This window comes from Heloderma suspectum, chromosome 4 (assembly GCF_057233095.1).
Source record: "Heloderma suspectum isolate Gila_16-S chromosome 4, 16-S_ref, whole genome shotgun sequence".
Taxonomy (NCBI): domain Eukaryota; kingdom Metazoa; phylum Chordata; class Lepidosauria; order Squamata; family Helodermatidae; genus Heloderma; species Heloderma suspectum.
The window spans coordinates 200,120,623-200,145,501 of NC_139461.1; the positions used below are offsets into that span (position 1 = coordinate 200,120,623).

Sequence of the window (24,879 nt, forward strand, 5' to 3'; positions counted from 1 at the left end):
AGTACAACCCCCAAGTCATCCAATGATGGTGAATGGTGGTAGATTCCTGACAGACAAAAGGAAGTATTTCTTCACAAGGTGTATAGTTAAACTGGAATTTGGTAACACAAGAAGTAGTGATGGCCACCAACTTAGATGGTTTTGAAAGGGGATTACACAAATCCATGGAGGATGAGGCTATCAATGCATACTACTAGTCATGATGACTATATGCATCTTTCTCAACTTGGTGTCCTCTTGACATTTTGGATTTCAGTGCCCTTCAAGCCAGCCGGCATGGCCAACGACCAGGAATGCTGGGGCTTGTGGTCCAAAACATCTGGAGGGAACCAGGGTGGGGATGGGTGGCTATCCAACAACAGAGGCTGCAGGCCAGTGGGTACAGTTGCTGGGAAACAACAGCAGGAGAGGGTTATTGCCCTCATGTGGGTTTGTGGGCTTCCGGTAGGCATCTGGTTGGCCGCTCTGCTTGGTCTGATTCAGCAGAGGTGTTCTTATGTTCTTATGGAGTTGTGAAGAACTTGACCTGATGCCAATATATCTTGCCCTAAACCCTGATTAAGCATTGACTTTGAACTAAGATGCGAAATGATGATTTGAAGTAGATTTGCAAGCCATAGTTTATGTTAACCATGTTTATTTGTTACATCTGCAGTGAGCAAACCGTCATTAACAGTGTTCCCCACCTTGAAAAATCTAGTTGGTGCCGCCCTATACATGTTCTCTACTGGCAAGACTTAGCTTAATATAATGTGACAAAACATGGTTAGAGATGTGTGAAATCCTCCAGAACACCCCCCAAATCAATATCAGTCAGGTGTATCCTCCTCTGATTCAAACTGGATTTGTTCTGCCTCCCCATCATTTCCCTGCCAGTCCTCCCTCCACCTTCCCCTCCCAAAAAAGTCTTAACCTTGGAGCTACAAATGATGCACAGAAAGTCATGCCCTGCTGGGGATCATGGGGCTTGGAGTTAAAAAATTAAAGGTAAGCCCCATGATCCCCCAGGAGGAAATGATGTGCAGCGCAACTCAAATGAGGATAGGCCTGACTTGGAAATGATGTCAGACTTTTTGGGTTGGGGGAGGGAACTGAAATTTCAGGCTCCCACTTTGGTTTGAAGCCTTGCATTATCCACTAACCAGGGTTAAGCATTCTACCTGCCCTAGGCCTCATTGCTGCTGTACAACTGTAATGCATTTCAAGCCCCATTGAAACAAATGATGGAATCAAGATGGTGTATTAACTGTGTTTGGTAGATGGTTGTGACCAGTAGAGCTGGCCCACACTGTTTTGGCCTTTGAGAAGGAAAGTGTCCTGGGTCTTTCATGTAGCCAGTAATAGGATCCCCATGCACGTTCCAAATAGTAGAGAATGTTTCCCTAATCTGCATTTGTCTCCTGTCTGCTGCTTGTCAATTAACATCTTGGAATCTGCAAGTGGAAATGCACTTAGTTTATAAATTCATTATTGTGTGCTAATATATTTTCCTGGAAATCTATCCTTGGTTTTTTAAAGTACTAACCTATTTTACCAAGTTCCAGTTGGCTTGTCACTATGGTAAACTTAACCTTTACAAGTGTATTTGATAATCTAGGAATGATTTGTTAGAACTGGTGTATGTGTTAAATACTTCTCCCTCTCTCTTTTTAGATCAATTTTTTCCTACAACATGCAATATAGAAAAGAACTTTATTTCTCTGAACTACCTTGCGGGATACCTACAACCAAAGGCAGCAGAAGGTTGCATTGTCTCCAGCATGGGCCATGAAAGAGAAGTTCATATAATTGAACTAATCACACCAGACTCTAATCCATACAGGTAAAGGGCCCAATCATATTATATTTCTCCAAACCAGGAACAGCTTCACCAGTTTTATTTCAGCCCGTTATGCAGCTTTAAAGGCACAGAGCATCTGTCTAGAACAGCCTTCCCCAGCCTGGTGCCCTCCAGATGTTTTGGACTTCAACTTCCATCAGCCCCAGTCAGCATGGCCAATGGTCAGGAATGCTGAGATTGAAATATGGAATTAAGAAGCATTCATTATGTTCTCTGAGAACAGATATGCTAGAAAATCCATGAATGCATAGTGGGGGTGGGGAAGTGGCAAAAGCAAAACTCTCTAAAAGTGGAATTGATATAAATGCCTTTGGATTATGGTGTTTTGAAATAAGAGTTTCAGCATCTTAGAGCAAACATTTTAAATGAGGGAGAAATCTTGTGCTTCGCATATGAAGGTTATTAAACAGGACATCGTATTTTGCCTTACAACTATGAATCCAAGTGCCAATTTCTTATAACATAAAAAATACCAGTAAGTGGAGTAAAGATGTAGGGCCTAAAACTGTCTGGCCTAAAACATTGAGGTGCAAACTTGGCTGATTGTGGTCTTAAAGGGCCTGTTCAAACTCTGCTTCACCCCTTGGAGGTTGTATGTTGGAGAACTCATTAACTTCTAGCACAGTAAGTGGGAAGCACAGGAGCCCAAGATCTACATCCCAACTCACCCCCAGTTAGGGTGGCCACTTAAGCCAAAAAAGAGGAAATGCATTATCAACAAAGAGGATACCAGTTTGCATAATGTTCACATATGCAGATCTATACATATAGGTGTACATTTAGAAATAATAACTATTATTTAAAGAGAAATACAAGACATCTCATCATAGTAGTAAGACTGACTAGGTGGCCTGTGCCTCAGTCTGCTGTGCAGGTGCTGCTAACCATTTATGGGCAACTTCAAGGCCCCTGCTGGCTCTCCCTTCCTATGGTTCTTTATCTTTAAACCAGACTTGGACTGGACAGCCCATCAAATAGGGGAAACCTTCAAATAGAGGACTGTCCTCTGCCAGTTCTCCAAAATAGAAGACGGTCCTCTGTAAAGCAGGACACCTGGCCACCCTGCATGAATTTCAGGAATAAAGTGAGCCCGTGGGTGAGCATTCCAAATTTGGCTCAAAGTTTAATTTAAAGATAATAGATCCATTGCTTGTGCCTTAAGCTTCCATTACGTAACAAGTAGTAAGCTAATAACTGTATGATATTGGTAAATATAAGCTAAAAACTGCATAGTGTGTTGAACATGTTCCATTTCTTGTCATTGTCCAAATGTACTTTGCTTTTTTACACATTTCCCACTAAGGTCAGAAGTAAGAGCCAAGGAGAAAAGCTTGGACAGTAGTAGTAGTAGTAGTAGTTGTCACCAGTAGCTTAATGTTGGTGAGTACTGCTATATAGCTAGATTTAAATATGAAAAAATGGGGGGGAAAACCAATGGGGTACATGAGAACCTATCTATCTATCTATCTATCTATCTATCTATCTATCTATCTATCTATCTATCTATCTATCTTTTAGTTGAGGACTCTTGCTCCTCTCCTCACCACATAGTGAAATGTTTTAGGAGTCCATTAAGAACTATGAGGAGAGGAAGTGTTGCATTTCCAACTACAAGGAGCTGTCTAGATTGCAGCTGATCTCTATGCAAAGTGTTTGTCCTTTGAATCAAAGAGGAAGGCAAGCAAAACTAAAAGAGATGTGACATGAACACGATGAAAAGAATTGTGTTTTCGCTGTGGGTGTTTCTCAAACACCTTAGGAAGTGGATTAAAATGCAATGTTATATTTAGGACCTGTTACCAGACCTTGCTTTTGTTTTGTTTTGTTTTGTTTCTGCAACACTGCAAAATCCTGAGAGTAAAAGGTTCCTTTGGCGGGGGTGGGGGGAGCCCTGTTTAAGAGATCCTTATTGCTCAAGTATAAATGAGCTTGTGTTCTCCTCCATCTCTTCTACAAATCTAGATTGTACTCATCAATTTCCCATCTGTCAATATGTGAAAAGTTGCAGGGTGGGGAAACCTTTTTGATGTATATTGTAATGCTCTGATGTCAGAGACGTGTTGCGGTGATCCCTTTGGCTGCCCTGGCTGAACTCCCTTATGACACAGAGGGATGGGGTGTTCTGAAGAGTCTCTTGCTGCCATTGGCTGAGCTGGTCAGAGCCCAGAGAAGGGCAGAAAGGCCCCCTGAACAAGTAGTCAAACAAGCAGAGGCCTAAAAAAAAGGAAGAGGCGGGAACCTGAGGAGGCAGCAAAGAGCAGCCCATGCAGTTGAGTACTCTGGAGTAATGAAGGGGAGAGAAGGAATCTGCGGGAGAAAACTGGAAAAGAGAACAGATGGAGGGGTGAACTGCTCACGCTCAAGAGTGAGGAATCACATCCTGATTTAAAGCAGCCAGCAAAATCTTTGACAACTGCCCTTTAATATACCTATCGTTTAGAATTTGAAATAAAGCCACAGTAAGTCTACATGTGCAAATATCATAGCAAATATACTTTCCAACGCTCAGCAGGCAGATGCATTTCTCCAGCTTATTATTTTAATCTTCTTCCTTGGTGATCTTGCAGAGTTATTATTTTCAGATGGGATAAGGTGACATTTGCTTCAAATGAATGAAATAAAGTGGATCTAAATGTACATCTAAAATTTATGATACAGAAATGGGAAAACATTGTGCATGTGCACACACACACACAACACAAAGCAAGTTCCAAGTGGTTTTCTTTAACCCACACCAAAACAGAGAGAATGAGTAGGCAGCAACCTTTAAATGAGAAAGGAAAGCTGTTGGGCAGTAATTATTAGCCAAAATAACAATTTGTTTCCATTGTTATGTAAAATTGTTTTAGCATGTGTGGCGTAATAGTCTGTTTTGCACATGTTGTACCGTCTGGGATAAACTCCAGCATTTTAATCAGCTGGCCAGACACTGGAAACATGATGGATTGGAAGAAGTTTGATAGCTGAAAATTTCTGGCATGCTGGCTTACACTCTGCCTTTATTTTCCACATTCAGTGCTTTCCAGGTGGATATCATCATTGACATTCGACCATCTCGGCCAGACACCACACTTGTCAGGGATCTTGTACTTATCCTCAAGTGCAGAAAGCCTGTCAATTGGGTCATCAAGTCACATGATGTGAAGGGGAAACTGGAAGCGATTGTAAGTAGATACGGCACTCCTCCTTGTTTTGGAGGAGGCACGGCACTGTTAACAGCTTATGCTTTTATATGAACAAGTGAACACATGATAACAAGTGTCTAAATTGTCTCCTCCTCTTTTGCAAATGTTGCTGATTGTTAGTTTTCCCCCCTGGCTACTGAGTGATGTTCATCTCAGTCAGCTGGTGGGTGGTGTGCCACTGAATCCCCCTCAAGTCTGAATGTTTCCTATCCATGAGAGACACATTGCGTGCTGTTCTCTGCATGCAGATAAAGACTTGATAGCTGTCTTTTAACACCTCACTGAGGAAATAGCCAAGGCTTAAAAAAATGCCCAGAGGGATTGGAAGGGAAAGATTACTTCTATGTAAGCCTCCTCTATGAGTTCCAGTTACACTGTCCTAGAGGCCATGCAAGTTTCCCCTGCCCCCAAGAATGCACACATAAATGAAGCCAATTCATAGATGACTGTGCCACAACCAGTCAGCAGAAGTGTTGCAGTAATCCTGCACCAGAAATCCGTGTCTGTCTAAAATCTACATTAAGTGAGCTAGGAGAGCAGCTACACTTATGTCAGGGTCCCTTGTTGACATCCCGTAGAGCTTCTTGCATTGGGAAAGGTGGATGGAGAGCGGCCAGGAAGGGACCATTCAAAATGAGCGTTTAGCAGGTTATATGCTGGATATGATTGGCCTTTGGCTGGATGTGATTGGCCAGTGGGCAAATATACAGGTTCTTAGTCAATCCGTTTCTGTAGGAGCCAGAAGTAGCTTTAAACAAAGGGACATCATACTCAAATGGCGGGGATACTCTTATCCCACCATCTTACAATAGCTATATATTTACTGGTATGCAGCCACGTACTGTTGCTTGATTAACCATTTTTGAGATACTGCTTGGATGCTTTGGAGCTACGTTGCCTCCAGGGCCTGTCCACAGGCTTCTTGGAAGCTTTTTGCTGACCACTATTGGAAATGGGACACTAGACCAGATGTTTGGTTTGTTCCAGCAGGGCTTTTCTTATATTCTTAATTAAGTAAAGTCTTAAGTTCTTTGGTTATTTGCCTGAACCAGTTTCACTCTCTGCAATTTTTGTAAAGTTTTTAATTCAGTACAAATTGCGGTGGTCACAAGAGGCAGTATTACGAAGGTGAGAGGAAAAGCTAAAAAATCAGGTTGCCTACAAATAAGGTTGAGGGGTTTATTTGGCATTGTGGTGGTTTTGATGTGCAGATTCATAGAAGATAATACAGTCAGGAAGGTCAGTTTCTGTCAAGCTTTGAAGGAGCCTCACTCTCTAAAAGACAGAGGCTGCAATCTTAAACACACTCACTAGAAAGTAACCCCTAGTGAACACACTGGGACTTACTTTCAAGTAAACATACAGAGGATTGCACTGTAAGGCTGCGATCTTTTGCACACTTACCTGGGAGTAAGCACTATTGAATGCTGTTGGACTCACTTCCAAGTAAATGTACATAGGATTGTGCTATTAATCACATGCAACCCATACATAAATTATGTTCCTGTGTAGAAAATGTACACCTGAAGCAACCCTGAACCAATGGCCAAAGCAAAGGACTTACTGTAATGCCTACTTCTGAGGCTAAGGAAGAAAATGATAAGTTTATCCAACCCAGCCACAGTTGACCACCACTTGGAGATGCTCGTATCAGCTCGGCATGTGGGAAGAGAGCACACAGGGACAAAGACATCTAAGAAATGGGCTGAAGTGAATTCAGATTTTGAACGTACACTTTTACTATCCAATTGTGTTTGCTTAGAGCGTGACCACTTGCAAAAGACCAAGTAGGAGATGTGTTTTTTAAAAAGTAAAATCCTATACACACTTTGAAGTTAACTGCATTTGACAAGTAGGTAAATCAATGTCTAGTTTGGGTATGTATTTTTATTTCACGCACTAGTCCAAAGGTATGCACTAATATAAGTTCAAGAGCATTAACCAGAGGTCTTATATGAGCAAAGAGGTAAACAGCCATTTAAAATTGGCAGGTTCCAGTTATGACAGTCGTCCTCTGAAAAAAAATAAATTGTTCAGCTGTTTCATCTAATATTAAGGAGAGAGAGAACAGGAAATCCTACAAATTTAGGGATCGTAGCAATCTCAATCAGTCTGAACTTGCCTACTTATTTGAAACGTGTAAAAAATTGAAGAGATCATCTTTTGGGCAGAAGCAGAACAGGCAGGGACAGCTCAAGAGGAGTAACTCATCCTCCCCTTGCAATGGGATTTGCTAGCATTAACAATACCCTTTTTGTTAATGGAACTCCTTTCAATACCACCTGCAGTAAAGCATTCAGAGGGTATGAGACAGAGATTGCAAGATTACTTGGTATGTTCTATAGGAGAACCAAGGGCCCTTTCAAACAAGGATTTTGAAAGACTCCATTTCTTTATCTCAGCCTTGAATTCATAGTGCTAACTTTAATTCTTATAACAATGTGGGAGTTTTTCAGTCCACAAAGGATTAAGGATTGACTTTTGAGTGTTCATTATTTTTCGGTTTGCCCCATGTCCCGATTTCAGAAGGGATTTTGATATGAAAAGGGTGTATTTTCCCCGCAAATTTTACGTGCTGAAGTGGACTTCCATATTCATCCTCCATGCTGTAAGATTACTGTTTACCATGTGCTGGGAAATATTGACATGGGAATGTGGCAAGTGCAGGCAGAGCGACTCATGCAGTGGTTCCCCTGTTTTGGTTGGCTCTTCCATGTTACTGCACTATGCAGAGGTATTGTTTATTGACAACTTATGCAAATAATTTAACTGAACTGAAGCTAGTCAGCCTTTTAGCAATGCTGTGAGAGTCTCAGCCAAACACCAGGTTCTATCTCAGTCACTCCATCCAAAGAGTTTTTTTCTCCTGAGCATGCATGCTTGAAAAAGAACTTGCTCTATCAGCCCAAAATATCTCCCGTTGCTTGTCTCAGTTACTCGATTCTTCTCATAGTGCATAACGCTGAAGTGCTTCTCTTCATGACATGATTAGTCCCAATGGTGTAGTGGTAAATTTTGATGTGCAAATGCTTATCATGACGGGCTAACATAGGGATACAAATGGTGTCCCCTACTCAGAACGCCATTTGCGTCTGCACCAGCCCGGCAGCAGCCGGAGCTGGCGCCGCAGCCAGGTAGGCTCCATTTCGCGGGGCTTTCACGGGGCGGTGGGGCGGGTTGCTCCGTTCCGCCACGGATTCCAGGGGGCCGAATTCACTGGAATTCGGCCCCCCTGGGATCCGTGGCGGAATTCTCTAACATCCCTATTTTAAAGCCATCCAAATTGGTGGCCATCACTACATCCTGTGGTAGCGAATTCCATAGTTTAACTATGCGCTGTGTGAAGAAGTCCTTCCTTTTATCGGTCCTGAATCTCCCACCAATCAGCTTCATAGGATGACCCCGGGTTCTAGTATTTTGAGAGAGGGAGAAAAATGTCTCCCTATCCACATTCTCCACACGATGCATAATTTTGTAGACCTCTATCATGTCTCCCCTTACCCCCCTTTTTTCCAAGCTAAACAATCCTAGCTGTTGTAACCTTCCCTCATAGGGGACATGCTCCAGCCCCTTGATCATTTTTGTTGCCCTTTTCTGCACTTTTTCCAGCTCTACAATATCTTTTTTTAGGTGTGGTAATCAGAACTGTACACAGCATTCCAAGTGTGACCACACCATAGATTTGTATAGGGCAGTATGATAGAGGCAGTTTTATTCTCAGTTCCTTTTCTAATTATGCCTAACATGAAGTTTGCCTTTTTTACAGCGGCCACACACTGGGTTGACATCTTCATTGAGCTGTCCACCACAACCCCAATGTCTCTTTCCTGGTTGGTCACCACTAGTTCAAATCCCATCAGGCTATACTTGAAGTGGGGATATTTTGCCCCAATGTGCATCACTTTACACTTGCTTACATTGAACTGAACATAATCAGTCTCAGAAATCAAAGTGGTGCCAGAGTATCAGGAAAGTGGTATCATCTGTCTTAACAAAATACACTGCATGCGCAAGGAAAACGTGGTTGAAACAGGTTGCTTTTCTCACATTTTAATTTTTACCAGAAAGGAGGAAAAACATTAAGCTACATCTGCAATTCCGTGACATTTAAAAAAAAAAATGTTTTACAAGACTAGGAAAAGCTCTGTCTAGAATCCTAAAGCATTCTGTCTCCTTTATGCACAGGCAGCAAACAGTGTTGGCTTTGGAAAAGAAACTGAGCGCTCTATGATGATGACTAAAACCATTTTATCTGATATCCCCTCCTCTCATGAGAGTTTGATCGTGTGGGCTTATGGTCGTGGCTACCGTCCAGTTACTTCCTATACAAAAGCACCTGTTGCTAATCGGTTTCACCTAAGGCTCGAGGACACTGGTAAGGAAGAAGATTGGTTTATATCAAGTACAAAAACATTCTTGAGCTCTTCTTGGTCCACTTTCCAGGAGTCTTGGATTTATCAGACAAGTGGCAGTTTTTCTTCATGGTCTTCGTGCATCACATATATGGGCTCTGCGCCTGCGCTGAGTCTCATTCAGAAAGCTTCTATAGCTGAGGAACATTTTGGCGGGAACCCTTACCCCACCATCCACTGCACATGTCCCAGCAGGTTCCCGCCCATTCCCTCAGTTCTCTTTCGACCGCCATAGTGGATAGTCTTCTTTGGAGCTTCCTTTCTGCTAGAAAGAGAATTTCAGTGTTCCCAGCTGTTGCTGAGGACTTACTGTTATATTTGTTGTTGTCCATCTTAGATGCATCAGACAAATGGCAGTTTTCATGAGAGAGACATTTTTGCTGTAGGAAACACTAGGTGGAATGTTACACTGATGAGGTGAAGGTGTTAACCTTCCATTTTTTAATTTTTAAAATGTTCAGTGACATTCAGCTAGGGATGTTGAGACATCTGTGACTTTTGTGTCCAGGGTTACACTCTTCCTCCTTATCATTTACTAGGTGCTGCAAATAATCACTTTGGGGATATTGATTGATTGATTGATTGATTGATTGATTTTATTACATCTATATCCCACCTTTCCTCCAAGGAGCTCAAGGTGGCAGAGATGATTATCCTCCTCTCCATTTCATCCTCAGATAAACCCTGTGAAGTAGGTTAGGGTGAGCTGGTGCCAAAGTCACCCAGTGAGCTTCATGGCTGAGCAGGGACTAGAACCCAGATCTCCCCAGTTCCAGTCCCCCACTGCACCACACTGGTTCTCAGCTTGGGAGAATTTTCAGTGGGGGAAAAAAGCATGGGGCACAAGGGTTATCCCTAACTCTAAAGAAATTGAAGGGAGCAACTTAACGTTTCCAAATTCCTGTCTTTCTCTAGAAGAAATGAATGATGAGGAGGACCTTTTCCTTCCACCAGAGCTGAAGGAACTGCTACGTGGCATCAACCCACTGCCCGCTCCAATCCCACCCTTGGGTGGAGGTATTCGTTTTGACTTCCTTCCTGAGAATCATGACGGAGCCTTGCCATCAACAGATACCATGGACAGAATCATGGCCAATCACGGCTTTGACCCCCTTCTTCCAAAAGTCACAGAACCAGAAGAAGTGCAGGGGAGTGTTGATGTGGCTTTGTCAGTCAAATGTGATGAGACATCAATGACTGTAGCTGTAGCAAAAGACTCCCTGGAGGTTGGTATGGTGTCTTAATTTCACATTAGAATAAACTAGGGTTGAATAATTTGAATGTTGAATAAACAGCGGAGTATGCTGTATATGAGAAACAGGGATACCTGAGCAATTTGTTCTGTCTTCATTTACCAGATTCACACCTGCCAAACCAGTGAGCTAACTGAAAGAGACTTGCATACCAAAATTCACAGTTTCTCAAATTTAGCACTACAGTTCTCTACTCAAAAAATGTGCATATCGGGAAAGCACTCAGAAAAATCCATACACTACAGAAATGTGCACACAGAAATGACCACAATAGTGAAAATAATGCAGAGTAGCACAGTATTATAGGGGAAATAGCTTGGAAAAATATGTACATTAGCAAAAGGGGTGCCCCAAAACGTATATGTTAAGGAGAAGTACACATGGAAATGCATATGAATGTTCATGCAGACTTAAAAAAAATAAAATTCATACATAGATGTGGAATCGGGACGAACCAAACTGAAGGTCGGAAAAATGAGAAACTGAACAGAACTGAAACCGACAAATTCACCCATCCCTACCCCCACAGCTATGGAGGACCATATGGTTGACACTATCTGTCCAGCCAATGAACTGTCCTCTTTCAAAAGTTTGTGTTCTCTACAGCTGGAATTGTGAAACAGCTATCCATGTTTAGGTTGGAGCAAAATCTTACAGCTTATTAAAATGTGCTTCAAATGAATTATTTTCCTCACCCTCCATGGCAGGGTTGGGCAACCTGTGGCCATCCAGACAGCTTGGCCTACAGCTCCAATCATCCCTAGCCAGCATAACCAGTGGTGAGGGATGATAGGACTTGTAGGCCCAAATGTCTGGTGGGCCACAAGTTGCCCAGCCCTGCTCTCTGGGAGATAAAGTAGCTTTCCCAACCCGTTGTCGACCAGATGTGTCGGACTACAATTCCCATAATCCTTAGCCAGCATAACCATTAGCCATGTTAGCTGGGAATTATGGGAGTTGTAGTGCAACACATCTGGAGAGCAGATGTTTCAGAAAGGCTGTTTTCTAGGTATGGGGACAGTTGTCAAACGTGTCTCAGTAAAATGAAAAACTACAATTATTTACTGTTTATGTTTCATATGTTACTTATTCTAGTGCTGGGCTGAATACCCTCGCTTTTTTTGCTGGGTCATTTTTCCCCTACAAAAGTGGGGAAAAGTGGCACTTTTTTGTGATTTTTCAGGAGTTGGACAAAAATTACTGGTGGGCAGGAGGAGGTTGCCATTATAAGAAGAGACAGCAGAAGGTTTTCTCTTTCCTTTTCTTGAACAAAAAAACAGCACGCCACCACTTCTAGCAACATTTCTGCAGATTGTCCCAATGGAAATGATGCTACGTCATGATGTAGCATTTTCCCCAAGGGTGTTGGGGGGGGTGGGGGGGGTAGGCACTTAAAGCAGTGCCAAAACTTTTTTTGTTAAGCAAAAGAAAGTGGATAGCTGACTGCTGCCCCCTTTTATAATGGTAAGTCCTCCCCGTTAATAGATTTTGCCCACCCCCAATCCCCCCCCCTTTAAAACAACCATTTTTGACTCACCTGCAAAATTGGCGGAAGAGTATGGGCCTTATACTTTGCCCAGCACTGACTTATTATTTTCTTTATTGGAGCAACTATAGGGTGCCAGGAGTCTCGAACCAGGGAATTTGATAGTGAGAGTCTGGCAACTTACTCTCTCCTCCACTATGCTAGGTTGCCATAGGAAAGAATGGCCAGCCTGCTTTCTGTTGCACTTCAGCAGTACTACTGCAGATGGCCAGAGAGCGGCATTCCAACAACCAGCTTAGCATGGGTCAGGTGACACAAGGGACCCAAAGGGAACCTTCTTGCCTATTGAGCTGCTGACTCTATCCTGGGTCATTAGTCTGAGCAACTTGCCCTGATTGACCGAGACATTTCTACATATGCAGCAGAATGTAGAGTCCTGAGGAGGTAGAATGGATTCTGCCATTTCAGACTGCAGGTGATGTTTCTGAATGCTCCCCTGCTTTAAAAAAATCCCCTCAAGTAGAAAACTTGCACAGCGAGGAGTAAATCTCCCCGCTATGCTAGCTCTTCCACTTGTAGAGAGGGTTGTCTTTTTAACATGAGGGAACATCCAAGGATGGCATCTTCCCACCTATAGCTTGAAGTGGTACAGTGGTACCACCTCAGGATTCTACCACCCCTGGCCTGATCCTAAACAGTAGCTTGTGTAGGCTGGGCTTGCACTTTCCTCTCATTGCCATCCTCGCTTATCTTCTTGATTGCCAGCCGGCCTGTTTCCTAGCCTGGTTGCTAGCTTGCATTCAGACCACAGTTCCTGACAGCAGTGTTAATCATGTCTCAGTCTTTGGATACTGAACTTCAGAAGAGGTCAGTAAAACTGCTTAGTAGTAAGCTTTAAAAACAACAACACTGTCATTTAGAGCCCTGATTGTAGCTATGGATATAATTATGCATCGTGTTCTCTTACTACTCAGGCTAGTGGCTACATCGGGACACAACTCTCTCTGCTGGATCCTAAATGTAGAGCTAAGGCAAACATGACCCATTTTATCTTGGAGTCATCACTGCACGACTGTGGGACTCAACGGATAACCTACCCCTTGGATAACATTGTGTATCTGAATTCTGTGAGTTTCTTAAAGGAGAAAGGGTTGTTTGGGGGTCTGTATCATGTGACATAATCAGATATTGACATGGTTCACACTTTAACTGTGGGTTAAACAACCCATAGTTACTCAGGATTGCGCTGCCTCCCACCTGCTCACTGCTTTCGCTTCATTTCCGCTTTGGTAAACAACCCAGAGACACCCCTGGTCCTGGGCTGTTCATTGAGACGTGCAAACCCAGAGCTCTGGGTTTTTGAGGGGGAAACAACCCAGAGCTTTAACCCATGGTTTGTTGTTGGGTTAAAACTCTGGGTTGTTTCCCCCTCAACAACCCAGAATTCCAGATTCGCACGTCACAACGGAAAACTCAAGAATGAGGCTTTTCCTAGGTTGTTTGCAAAAGCTGAAATGAAGCAGAAGTGGCAAGAGGGCGGGAAGTAGCTCACTCACTCCCGACAACCCATGGGTTGTCATTATGTGGTTGCTGTTTTTCTAATGTTTATTTATTTATTGTGACAATTTTGGACCTGATAAGACAGTGGGCTTGCAGCAAGTCCCAAGTCATTTCACATATATGAGTGCAGTAGTCCCAGGCATAGTCCATGAGTCACGGCTGCTCCTTTTTTCTGCTTTGGGGGTATAACACTTTCCACAGAGGATGGAAATCAATTGTTGTTGTTGTTGTTCAGTCGTGTCCGACTCTTCGTGACCCCATGGACCATAGCACGCCAGGCCTTCCTGTCCTCCACTCTCTCCCGGAGTGTGCTCAAGTTCATAGCCATCTCATCTTCTGCCGTCCCCTTCTCCTTTTGCCTTCAGTCTTTCCCAGCATCAGGGTCTTTTCCAGGGAGTTTTCTCTTCGCATTAGGTGGCCAAAATATTTGAGCTTCAGCTTCAGTATCTGTCCTTCCAATGAGCAGTCAGGGTTGTGGAAATCAATAAGTGTGTCTCATCAAGCAGTGTAATAAATGGAATCATATTGAAATGATGGTCCAGTTGGTGTACCTCCCTGCAGCCACCACAGGAGGGGAGTTCCCTTCTGTCATGAATCCATGCCAAGATGTTGAATGGGCTGCACAGACTGTGCAGAAAATAGCAAGAATGCTTTCCAGTTTAATTGCATTGAATCAAATACTTTAAAAGCATTTTAGGGGGTTATTGCAACCTTCCATGTAATCTCCAGCCCCCCACACACATCCAGTCTCTTAACATTCCCTCTCACCACCCACACCAGTGCCCCTCTTCTCCTGACTTTCAGAACACAGAGAGGGAACTAGAACTCTCTCCCCTTCCTTCTCTCACCTCTTAGAAGATCCAGGGAGTCAGGAGGGAGGAGCAGCTGACATTAGCCCTGCTGAGCCCTCTGGTTCAGGGTTAATGGTGGCTGCTCCATTTCTCCTTCCCAGACGTATGGCTAAAGTCTTTCAAGGGCAAACTAGATGACATGCAGGAGCAGTCTCCTGACTACCGCCACCTCCACCTCCCCCTTTACTGAAATGCAGCTGCAGGAGGCTACAAATCTGATCAGAAAAGCAAGAGGAGGGGGGCAGGTTAACCCTTTCTCCACAGTCTCCTTTTCTAATAAAAACTACCCCAGCGCTTTCTGCCGGGACAGGAAGAAAGGCAAGTCCTGTCAACTGGCACTTTGTGTTTACAAGTGAACCCTATTTAACACAGTGCTCCTTTCTGGAGGCAGCATTTGGGGAATGTTCCCAACTACCACCACTAGCATCTTCTCCCTACAATAAGGAGAGAGACAGCCACCATGCAGACTTCAGAACAGACAGGATCTGTTCTGCATGGGGTATGCTTAGCCGTTCTCTCACACTTCCAGGAAGAGGAGAAACAGTGCCACCTCCACAACAGAGGTCTGCCCTAAACAGAACTGTGTTAGGAAGGTTGCCCATCAGGTGGTATTATTTCCTCTTTTCTGCGAGAGTGAGATTCCTCATATAGGAGGCTACACATACAACGTTTTCCTGCCTAGTTGGCTGGAGGAAATTCTTAAGATCAGGAGAGTGACTATTTGCAAGATTGCATTGATTTCAAATCTAGTCCTGCTTAAGGTTGAAATATACACTATAAGGAACACCAGCTGTTACCATTCCATATCTTTTTGCCCTCTCTTTGTTGTAACGTCTATTCCACTATGTCATGTATTGTTTCGTATGCCTCCTTGCACTCACCACAAATGTGTGATAAAAGGCAGGAGTGGGGAAATGCACAGTATGGTGATGTCATACCAAGCATTGCATTGAAGTACACATCTCAAGCAAGAGAGGGCAAAGATACATGGAACAACAGCAGTTTGTATCTCTTGTAACACCTAGTTCCACTCTTAGAATCAGGCTGTATCTGTGAGAGTTCTGTCATTCACTTGCCATTTGTCAGTAACATCAACATCATGGAATCTGAATAGTTATAGGGCAGTAGTGGTTCATTATGCAATAGCTGCAGTCATAAACCTATTTAAGAGTCTGAACCTGGTACATCAACCTGGCAGGTCTCAAATAACTTTCTATTGTACAGAAAAGCATGTTGTCTGTACTTTTGCTCAGGGGTACCTAGCAAGGGCACCTTGTTTTGTGAAGTATGTTTTAAAGTACAGTTAAGATTTGTTTAGCACCTGGAATTTGAATCCAAGAGCAGCATCCGATTTTCTAAGCAGGTATACAAGCAGTCATACGTCACTTCTATGATTTCTATCTTCAGCACTAACTCAGCATTTTCACTGCGATCTTGAGTAGATGTTGGCTAGCTCAGGTAAACAGGCAGAGACATCTCTTGGCTTCTGAAGTTTTAGTGCATAGTGGTAATTTTGGCAAATACAGAAGATCTTGTTGTCCAACTCAAATATAGCTAAGGCAACCTGATCAGACAAGGCTTGATCCAAATTTTAACAAATACAAAACCCCCCTCCAAAAATCCTTTATTGGCCAGACCTTCTGGCTGTTGATCCAGAGATGTACCCAACCCAAACCATAGATCAACAGGCGATGGAAAAATACACATCTGGATCTCAACTTAGCAGTTGGCCCACCATCTTTAACGCTGGGTTAACCCAAAACTTACCAATAGTTATCTCTGACTCGAGATCCAAAGCTCAGATATTTCTGAGTATCGAAGCTCAGGGCAGTTTCATCAAAGCTGATAGAGAAATGCCTGAAAGTAAATGTCTGAAAGCACTAAATGCCTGAAAACATTAGAGTACTCCTTTGGAGAGCAGTCGTCCAACATCTGAGCAAACAAAGATGAAATTGAGTTAAGGAGAAGCTGGACAGTCAGGAAATGCAGAGGAGCTGAGTATGTGGGGAATGTTTGCATACAAAAACGAAGCAGAAGATGTCTAATGCAGCCCAGTGTAGGAGTTATGATACGGGAACTAAAAGAACCGTAGTTGCGGGGGTGGGAATGAATGGATACAGCAGTGAGGAGAAAAATTAGAAGAGAAAGTTAAAGTAGGAAAGGCAATTACAGATATCTGTACCTTAGACAAAGAACAAATAAGCACAAATTCAAAACTCTTTGCCCATTGTATTTTGAGCTGATTACTGAAAAGTAGGATGTATTGCAAGTCCAGTCCAATGAGCCTTTATTTTTTAACAATGCTGAATATATAGCTTTACCAGAAGCAGAGATAGGGTTGCTGGTATATTCATCTACATACCAATCCCCGGACTGTTTTTTCAGCCTAATAGTTTTATTGCTCAACTAGATTCAAAGTTTGGAAACAAGCTGAAGGCATTTCCTCACACTTGCTAAGCTTTCCTTTAGAGAGGCAGTGTGGTGTGGTGAATAGAGCAGTTCAGATCCCTGCTACAAAAGTCACTAGTAACCTTAAACAAGTTACTGTAGAACTTTCACGTAATGCTAAACCATAGTTTAGGGTTATGTGCATGAACACAAAAGAGCCCAAGTGAAGCCCCAAACTCACATACTCCCCCTCCACTGCATTCAGTTTCACTTTGCCCAATTCCTGGCTTGTTGTTACATGCAAACAAGGAATCTTGGTTTAAAATAAACTCTAGTCGGTTCCTAAATAAACCAGCTACCAACCCTGGATTGTTTAGCTGGCTTATCTAGCAAAGTAGAGTTAAATTGTGATTTAGCATTAAATTGTGCAGCCACTATATCAGCCTAATTTCCTTCACATGATGGCTGTGAGAATAAAAAGGAATACACCACCTTCAAAGGTAAAATGAGAGAAATAGTAATCAGTGTAAGGATGCTTGGATGGCATTAGATTTTCCCCAGCAGTCGCTTTTCTTGGTGAATATTTCTGACTCAATGGGATAAGCGCGATGGAGCTAGGACCCAAATAGCCTTGACAGAAAATAAGTTATTGCTTCTTTTTTCTTCCTTTGTTAAAGATTGTAATTCAGCTGTCATCACAAATTGAAGCTAGTGGTTGGGCGGTTGATTATGAAGACATGGAATCAGGGGATAATGGATTCCCTGGTGACGCTGATGAAACAGGCTTCACGTTTTCTAGTCGGCCTGAAATTGTGGTGGTATGTATCAATTTCCCATAGTCTAGCTGCATAAAGAAAATTTGCTTGAGAAATTATCGCTCACTAGAACCTTGATTCTCCAAGTCTGAGGTAAGCCATCCTCGTGATACGCAGTGAAGCAAAAGCTTCTCCCTGATACCAGTGCAGTCTGTCTTCACCAAACCTGGAGCCTTCATTGGACCTACATTGGACCTGGAGTGCCCACCGTTTCCCTCCCTTTCAAAGCAATTTGAGAGGCTTTCTGCCTAATCCCTCATATTTATAAATGCTGGTGAACAATAATAGCAACACTGCAAGATTTCCCCCATAAGCTTTTTGTTTCCATAGTTGTTTCCCCCAAGAACCTTAGAACTCCAGCCAGCATGGCCAGTGGTCAGGGGTTATTGGAGTTGTAGTCCAAAACAGTTAGAGGGCACCAGGTTGCCTATACCTGCCTCAGGGCATCTGTGACCCTGTACTGCTTTATTTTGTCCTTCCCTAATCTGCCCATTGTTGGGCTAAGGATGTAAACAAGCACTACCAGTTCTGTTTTGCTGTGTGTACATGTAGGGCAGACAGAGTGGTTTTCTTGATATAGGGAGGTTCACCATGAAAGAGTCTCAAAGTTGCGGCTTTAGAAAGGTCAGAGGATTGTTGGGAGGGGGTGATCATTGGGGTACCAGCCATGGGCAAGCTAGAGAGACAAGCCAGATGGGAGGGGAAAATCAGTTCTGAGTCAAGCAATGGAGTGATTGGTGGGTCCAGAGCAAATACTTGATTTTTCCTTATTAAAATCCTTGTGAACCACAGAATATTTTAAAATATTGAGATTAAAAATAGACTCTGCCATATTCTGCTTTAATGTGAATTTTCTGCAGTCAGTGATTATACATAGAGGTGGAAAGCTATCCCTGTTTGTCTCCCACCCCATCAGTGATGTTTTTCTTTTTCTTGTTTGCCTACTTAAGTTAATTTCTCTTGTTTTGCCTGTCACAGTTCAACTGTACATTCCATCAACCGAAAGCTCCCAAGCCTCCCATGTACTGGCCTGAAACATACATCGGCAATGTGACCTTTGGCATGGAACTTTATGAGACGGCCCTCTTCAGTACCCCAACTCAAGGGTTCTTCTCCGTTGGAGAGAATGGTCAGATTTTTGTTGAGGTAACAAACTCTGACAGAAGTCGAAATCAATGAAATGTTTTCTAGGAAGATGGAAGCTCAGCTAAGTCTGTTCTTGCCCTAAGCTGGCACTGCACCATCGCCTCAGGCAAAAAAATGTACTTTGTGGTGGAGACCAAAGAATCCTATCAGCATGGGCAAGCCCAACACCAATATGTGTATCCCCCTCATCAAATCCTCAATCAAGCAACAGTCATCGAAGATTGTTGGTGCTTTGGGGAAACACAATCCATCATTAGTAAAAGAGCTGTCAGCAAAGAATAAGAATTCATTTTATTTAGCAATGTGACTTAATTCCACCTGCAAGAGAGAGAACTGAAAATAATAACTCATTGTTCGTGTTTCTCTCTTCCTTCCTCTCCTTTAGACAAGGCTGGATTGAGAGAGGAGTGTGTATGTGAATGTGTGGGTATGCACACACATACAAATATATATTTTATACAAATATATACTTTATTTTTTTATTTGATTTATATCCAGTCCTGCAAGATAGGCCCACAGTAACTGAGTAAGCCTCATGGCTGTAATGAAGAATGAACCTGTGGGTTGTAGCCATTGTTAGTCCTATTTAGAAAAGACCCTTGAAATGAGTGGGATTTAATTTGAACTAATATTGGATACAAACCAGTGTCTCTCTGGTCTGTCTGACGCTAACCACTACACCACATTGGCTCTTTTGCTATAGTTCAGCTCATGCTGCTACCCTGGATTCTTGTACACCGGTACAAGACAATATAAGAGGTCCTACATTTGCAACAAAAGGAGCTCCTGCTAAAGGGTTTTTTTTAGCAAGGTGTGTGTCCTGCTGTTGCTGCATCCCTATAAACTGGCAGGGGCAGTGTGGGAGAAGTAAGTGGGTGGAGTAAGTATGTACTGCGGTCTTGATTTGCCCTTTCAAGCACTGGCCCAATAATGTGTCACCAGAATGTTCAAAGCCTCTAGAACACAGCCAGATGGCCTCCTTCATTTCCCACCTGTGACTGAATAGCCCCAGCTAGTCACCATGCTTAGAGTACTTAAAGCTGCAAATGCACCACCAGTTTTCTCTATAGTGTACATGTTGCACTCATTTCCCTTTTGCAAGTTAAGCACCTCGTCAACAAAATCTTGATAAATTAAACGTCCAGTGGTGTTCCCATTTTCCAAAAGAAAATCTTGTAGATGAGAAACTTAAGAAGCCCGCTGGATCAGACCAAAAGCCTATCTAAGCTGAGCATCCTATTTCCCACAGCAGCCAACAAGATGACTCTGAGAAGTCCACAAGTAGAACATGAGGGCAATTGCCTTCTCCTACTTGTGTTCTGTGGCAACTGGTATTGAGAGCCAAGCTTCCTCTAATCCTGGAGGTAGTACATAGCCTCCATGACTTACAGCGATTGATAGCTGTTTCCTCCATAAATTTGTCTAATCCCCTTTTAAAGCCATCAAAGCTGGACACACCTTCATTTAATTATAATGCTGGAGGAAAATATTCCTGGTGTTCCAGTATTTCCACATTAGTTCTTATGTACTTCTCCTATTAATGTAGTTGAATTGCTTGCTTGAATTGCTAACTGTAAGGACAATTTCCACGTAAACCACTTCGCAGTGTGTGTCTTGTTTTCCCACTGTGGGCCTGATCCACAACTCAGCAGCATGCATGGCTCTTTGTGACTGCTGCACTGGTGCATCTCACCCATTGCCACCTCCAGGCACTTGGGTCAGGAGAGTGCAGAACCCAGCTGCTGTGCCACAACTAGCCACACAATTGTGGAAGCAGAACTAACAGTCCCGGGCAAAGAGCTGCAGGCTTGTGGTGCCCTATTCCCCCATCAGAAGCTGTTGCATCTGCTCTAATCAGTATTAACCATCAGCGCCGATGGTTTGTGGCAGGGCATTGGCAGCTGGACTGGGTATTTTCCCAGCCTGCGGTCTGCTTGGGGTGTGGTGGGGCTCAGCTCCCTGTCCTGGCACAGTGGAGGGTAGTACCAGTGCTGTGGAGAATTTGTATGGATTATTCCCTATGTTAAGAAACTGAAACAAGACTGAAATGCTTCAGATACATTGGGTGTTTTTAAGTAAGTTTGTTTTTACACTCATAAAAGAGCTGTCATTCCTTTTGGACTTCTGGGATGAATCCCACTGGCACTGGATCGCCATCTGGCCCCACTATTAGTTCTTTGGACAGATGTTCTATTTTTTTCATCACCTGTCCTGGCACAAGCATGGTTTTCTCTTCTCTACACAGTGGAAAATATATATCTGTGCCTGACATCTGCTCCCCATCCTCCAATGACAGCAATTATTATTTTTTGTTTTCGAAATGTTACTCCCTTTGGTCCATAAATTGCCCATGACATAATCTGCAAGAGCTCTCAATTTCTTACTTTTGCATAAACACCTTGAGCATAATGGTTTTCCTTACTAGCGAATCACCACATGCCTATGGATCTCTGCTTCATGATATGGGGAACAGCAATTCTATATACATTTCTTGTCACTGATTGACTCACTCTCTGCGTCAGACAGAGCAAAGACTTTTGGGAAATTTAAGCAGGTGGAGAGAAAAACAAAAGAGAAGTGAAAAAGTGAAAGTCAGATAATATAGAAATAGGCCATTGCCAGCTGCCCCCCCCTTTTTTTTAGGACAAGGGCTCTTTCCCTTTAACAACTCTATATGAAAGACAGAAATCAACAGGTAATGTTTTCCCCATAATTGCCTCTCTGTGAAAGACTATTCCAGATGGAAGAGTAAATAACAATTCCCCATGTTATTGCTCCACTCCAAATAAATGGTACTCACTTAAATCTCTACCATATAGGTCACTAGCATACAGTCTTCTGGCGCTTGCTAGACCCTATGAGACCTTTAAAAATATATACGTAAATAAGTTTCTAATCCTCATGGTTGAAGACAAGTGCTTTGAAGGAAACAAGTAAATAGAAGCTAAAATCTGCTAAATATTATATGGTGCAGCCCTAAGCATGTTTACTCAGAAGTAAGTGCCATTGAGTTCAGTCAGGCTTACTCCCTAGTAAGCGTGTTTAGGATTACAGCCTAAAACTCTCATGTTTCTAAATCTATATATCAAGTTTCCTTGGGAATGAAGTGGTTTTTTGACATCTGTACACAATTTTCCAGAGTAAGAATATTATAAAACTTCTCTGGCTGCTCCCAGGCTGTGGAACTCCCTGCTGAGGGAGTCTAGGTTTGCTCCCTCTCTGCTGTCCTTCTGCCAGCAGACAAAGACCTCTTTATTCAAGCAGGCCTTTGGCATATAAGCAGGTCTGTAGGTTTGGATACTGTTTTTATTCTGTTACTGCTGCATTTGTATTGTGTTTTAATGCACTGTTTTATTATTGTTTTAATCAAGTTAAATTTACGATTGTAAGCCATCTTGAGTGCCATTCTTCTTGGGAGAAAGGGAGCTTACAAATCAAATAAACAAATAAATAAATAAATATTGGGGTATCTCATGTGACATGCAAAATACGTTAATGTCATACAACTAGGTATCCAAATTACCAACAGCCATCTGACTCGTGTGCTAATTCTTACATGGAGCTTAATACTAATTCAGCTGCCTTCACTTGCTCCAGCAGCTCTTCCTTGGATGTCTCGTTCCATCGTAAGTCTTTTATATAGAAGCCATTCTAGGTCACAGCCTTTTAGAGCTTTTCTATATGAGGCATTTATCTTGTGGTCGTCATTCCCTATTCACAGTTGTTTATGGGTTCTGTAGACGACGTCGTGATCCTCCAGTTTTGCTTCTGGGTCTTACCAACAGTTTCGGAGTTTTTTAGAGCAGGGAAAATGTGGCATTTAATTGTGAAAGTGAAAGACAGCGTGATCTCCTCTTGTGTATTTGCGCTATTCTGCTATATCACAGTGCCACTTAGGGGTTATGTAGCAGAAAAGCAGGAAAGAAAATGCTTCTCATGTAGTCCTCAGATCTCAATTTTGCAACGAAACTGAAAGCAGATATAATCAATTAAGAGCCTTGTGTAGAAAAGCTGTTAATATCTCCATATTATAAAGGTGAAAATGTACCTTAACATCATGTAAAATTAACTTGATGTTTTAGTATTACCTGTATTTCATTTGGGTGATCAGCATTACTCTACTTTTACTGAGTGAGTAAAGTCACAGTAATAATTTCATTGAAAGAATATCAGCTCTCAAATTACAAAGGTACAGCTTCACAGTTGAATGTTCCTAAAATACAGCTAACATGATTAACCTGCTGTTGGGGTGTTTGGGACTCTATGGAACCAGGTAACAAGATGACCATTCACACTGTGCAAGATACATGTTTTTGTGTTTTTTTGTGTACCTATTTAGTGGAACCCACCTAGCTAATTGCTTGTGGTGGTGGTGGTGGTGGTTATTGTTGTTTTAAATTGTTAATTGTTGCTGCTGTCACTTTTATTTAAATCTTAGCATGAAGGGTTTTTATTTTATTGTGCTATTTTAAATGTGCTTACAGGTATTTTGGTTGCTTCCACGTTCTACTTTTTAGAAAATGGAGGTTAATACAGGCAAAAGTTTAAATGATTCACTAGATTCTCCAGGTGGGTATGAGGAACGAAGGTTGTCAACCACTGTTTGCCTTTGTACTGTTATCAGAGCTGTTCTTCATAGTATGTCTGACATTAAACAATATTTCTAAGGAAAGAGGAAAGTAGCATAATAGTTACAAAATCCTTTGTTTTTTCTGCTGCAGATTTCTGTGACCAAGGCTGAGAGATCTCTGGGCTTTGCAATCCAGACGTGCTTCATTTCTCCATATTCATACCCTGATAAAATGTCAGAATACACCATTATTGAAAACATTTGTCCTAAAGATGAATCTGTAAAATTCTACAATATCCCAAAGGCTAACTTTCCCATACTCAATGTACAAACGGACAGAAAGCGTTTTAGCTTTGTGTTCAAATCCATATTCAACACCTCCCTTCTCTTTCTGCACTGTGAGGTGACCTTATGCACAAAGCAAGAAAAAGATACTCAAGGATTGGCGAAGGTCAGTACTTGATATGTTTACTTAAGGTTCCTTTTTTTTTTTTTTTGTAATGGCCCAATCTCCAGGTAGGTGACCTGGTGCCTTCTGTATGTTTTGGATAACAACTCCCATAATCCTTGACCAGTGGCCATGCTGACTGAGGTTCATGGGAGTTGCAGTCCAAAACAGCCAGAGACATCAGGTTGCCTGTCCCTGAATCTCTACCATCATACAAGTGTTTAGAATAGGTTGTAATAAATGCTATGCCATGGCAATGGCTATTATGGACTGGCTTAACATGTTGTGCTGGCACAGTCGTATGTTCTGACTCTGATGTGATAGCATCTGTCACCATCTAGATGTGACACAACTGCATTACAGCAGAGTGTGGCATGTCATACCAGGGTGCTGAAACTAATGGTTTGATCCTTAAGGGGAATAATTGAAAGAGAAATGAGAGAAAGGCTTCCATTACACCAACCTCCCTCAAGCTGGAGCCCTCCAGATGTGTCAGATCACAACTCCCATGATAGCCAGCATGGAGGCTGAGGTTGATGGGAATTGTAGTCCTGCATATCTGGTGGTGCCAGGTTGGGTGAGGCTGCTTTATGCAGATGTTAGCAGATTATTATTTTTTTCATTTTAGTTACCATGGTTAATGTTGGCAAATAAAGGAAGTCTCTCTTCTGAGAATAATCATGTGTGAAGCCACACTTCTGGGAACTTAGGCTGCTACAGCATAGAGTTATGATTTAATATGACCAACTCAGTTTTCTGAAGGCATTTTGGCTCACACAGGACAGTCTGCTTTGGGAAAAATATCACTTCTGTAGCAAGCTTTTACAATGAGGTTGTAACTGCTAGGAAGCATTTGTTCCCCTTGCTAAGAATAGGTTGCTGCTTTAGACATAGAATGTTGTTGTTTATTCGGTCAGTCGCTTCC

At 42.5% G+C, this 24,879-nt stretch overlaps 1 protein-coding gene across 1 annotated transcript in view; it reads left to right on the plus strand.

Moving 5' to 3' along the window:
* The window catches only part of TGFBR3 (transforming growth factor beta receptor 3), a 178,768-nt gene that overhangs the window by 126,167 nt on the left and 27,722 nt on the right, over nucleotides 1–24,879 (plus strand). The window contains exons 6-13 of the mRNA XM_084851937.1: nucleotides 1,654–1,822; nucleotides 4,857–5,004; nucleotides 9,211–9,400; nucleotides 10,353–10,663; nucleotides 13,151–13,303; nucleotides 17,653–17,793; nucleotides 18,769–18,936; nucleotides 23,658–23,957. Coding sequence (XP_084708063.1) covers nucleotides 1,654–1,822; nucleotides 4,857–5,004; nucleotides 9,211–9,400; nucleotides 10,353–10,663; nucleotides 13,151–13,303; nucleotides 17,653–17,793; nucleotides 18,769–18,936; nucleotides 23,658–23,957 — 1,580 coding nt within the window. The remainder of the gene's footprint in view (nucleotides 1–1,653; nucleotides 1,823–4,856; nucleotides 5,005–9,210; nucleotides 9,401–10,352; nucleotides 10,664–13,150; nucleotides 13,304–17,652; nucleotides 17,794–18,768; nucleotides 18,937–23,657; nucleotides 23,958–24,879) is intronic.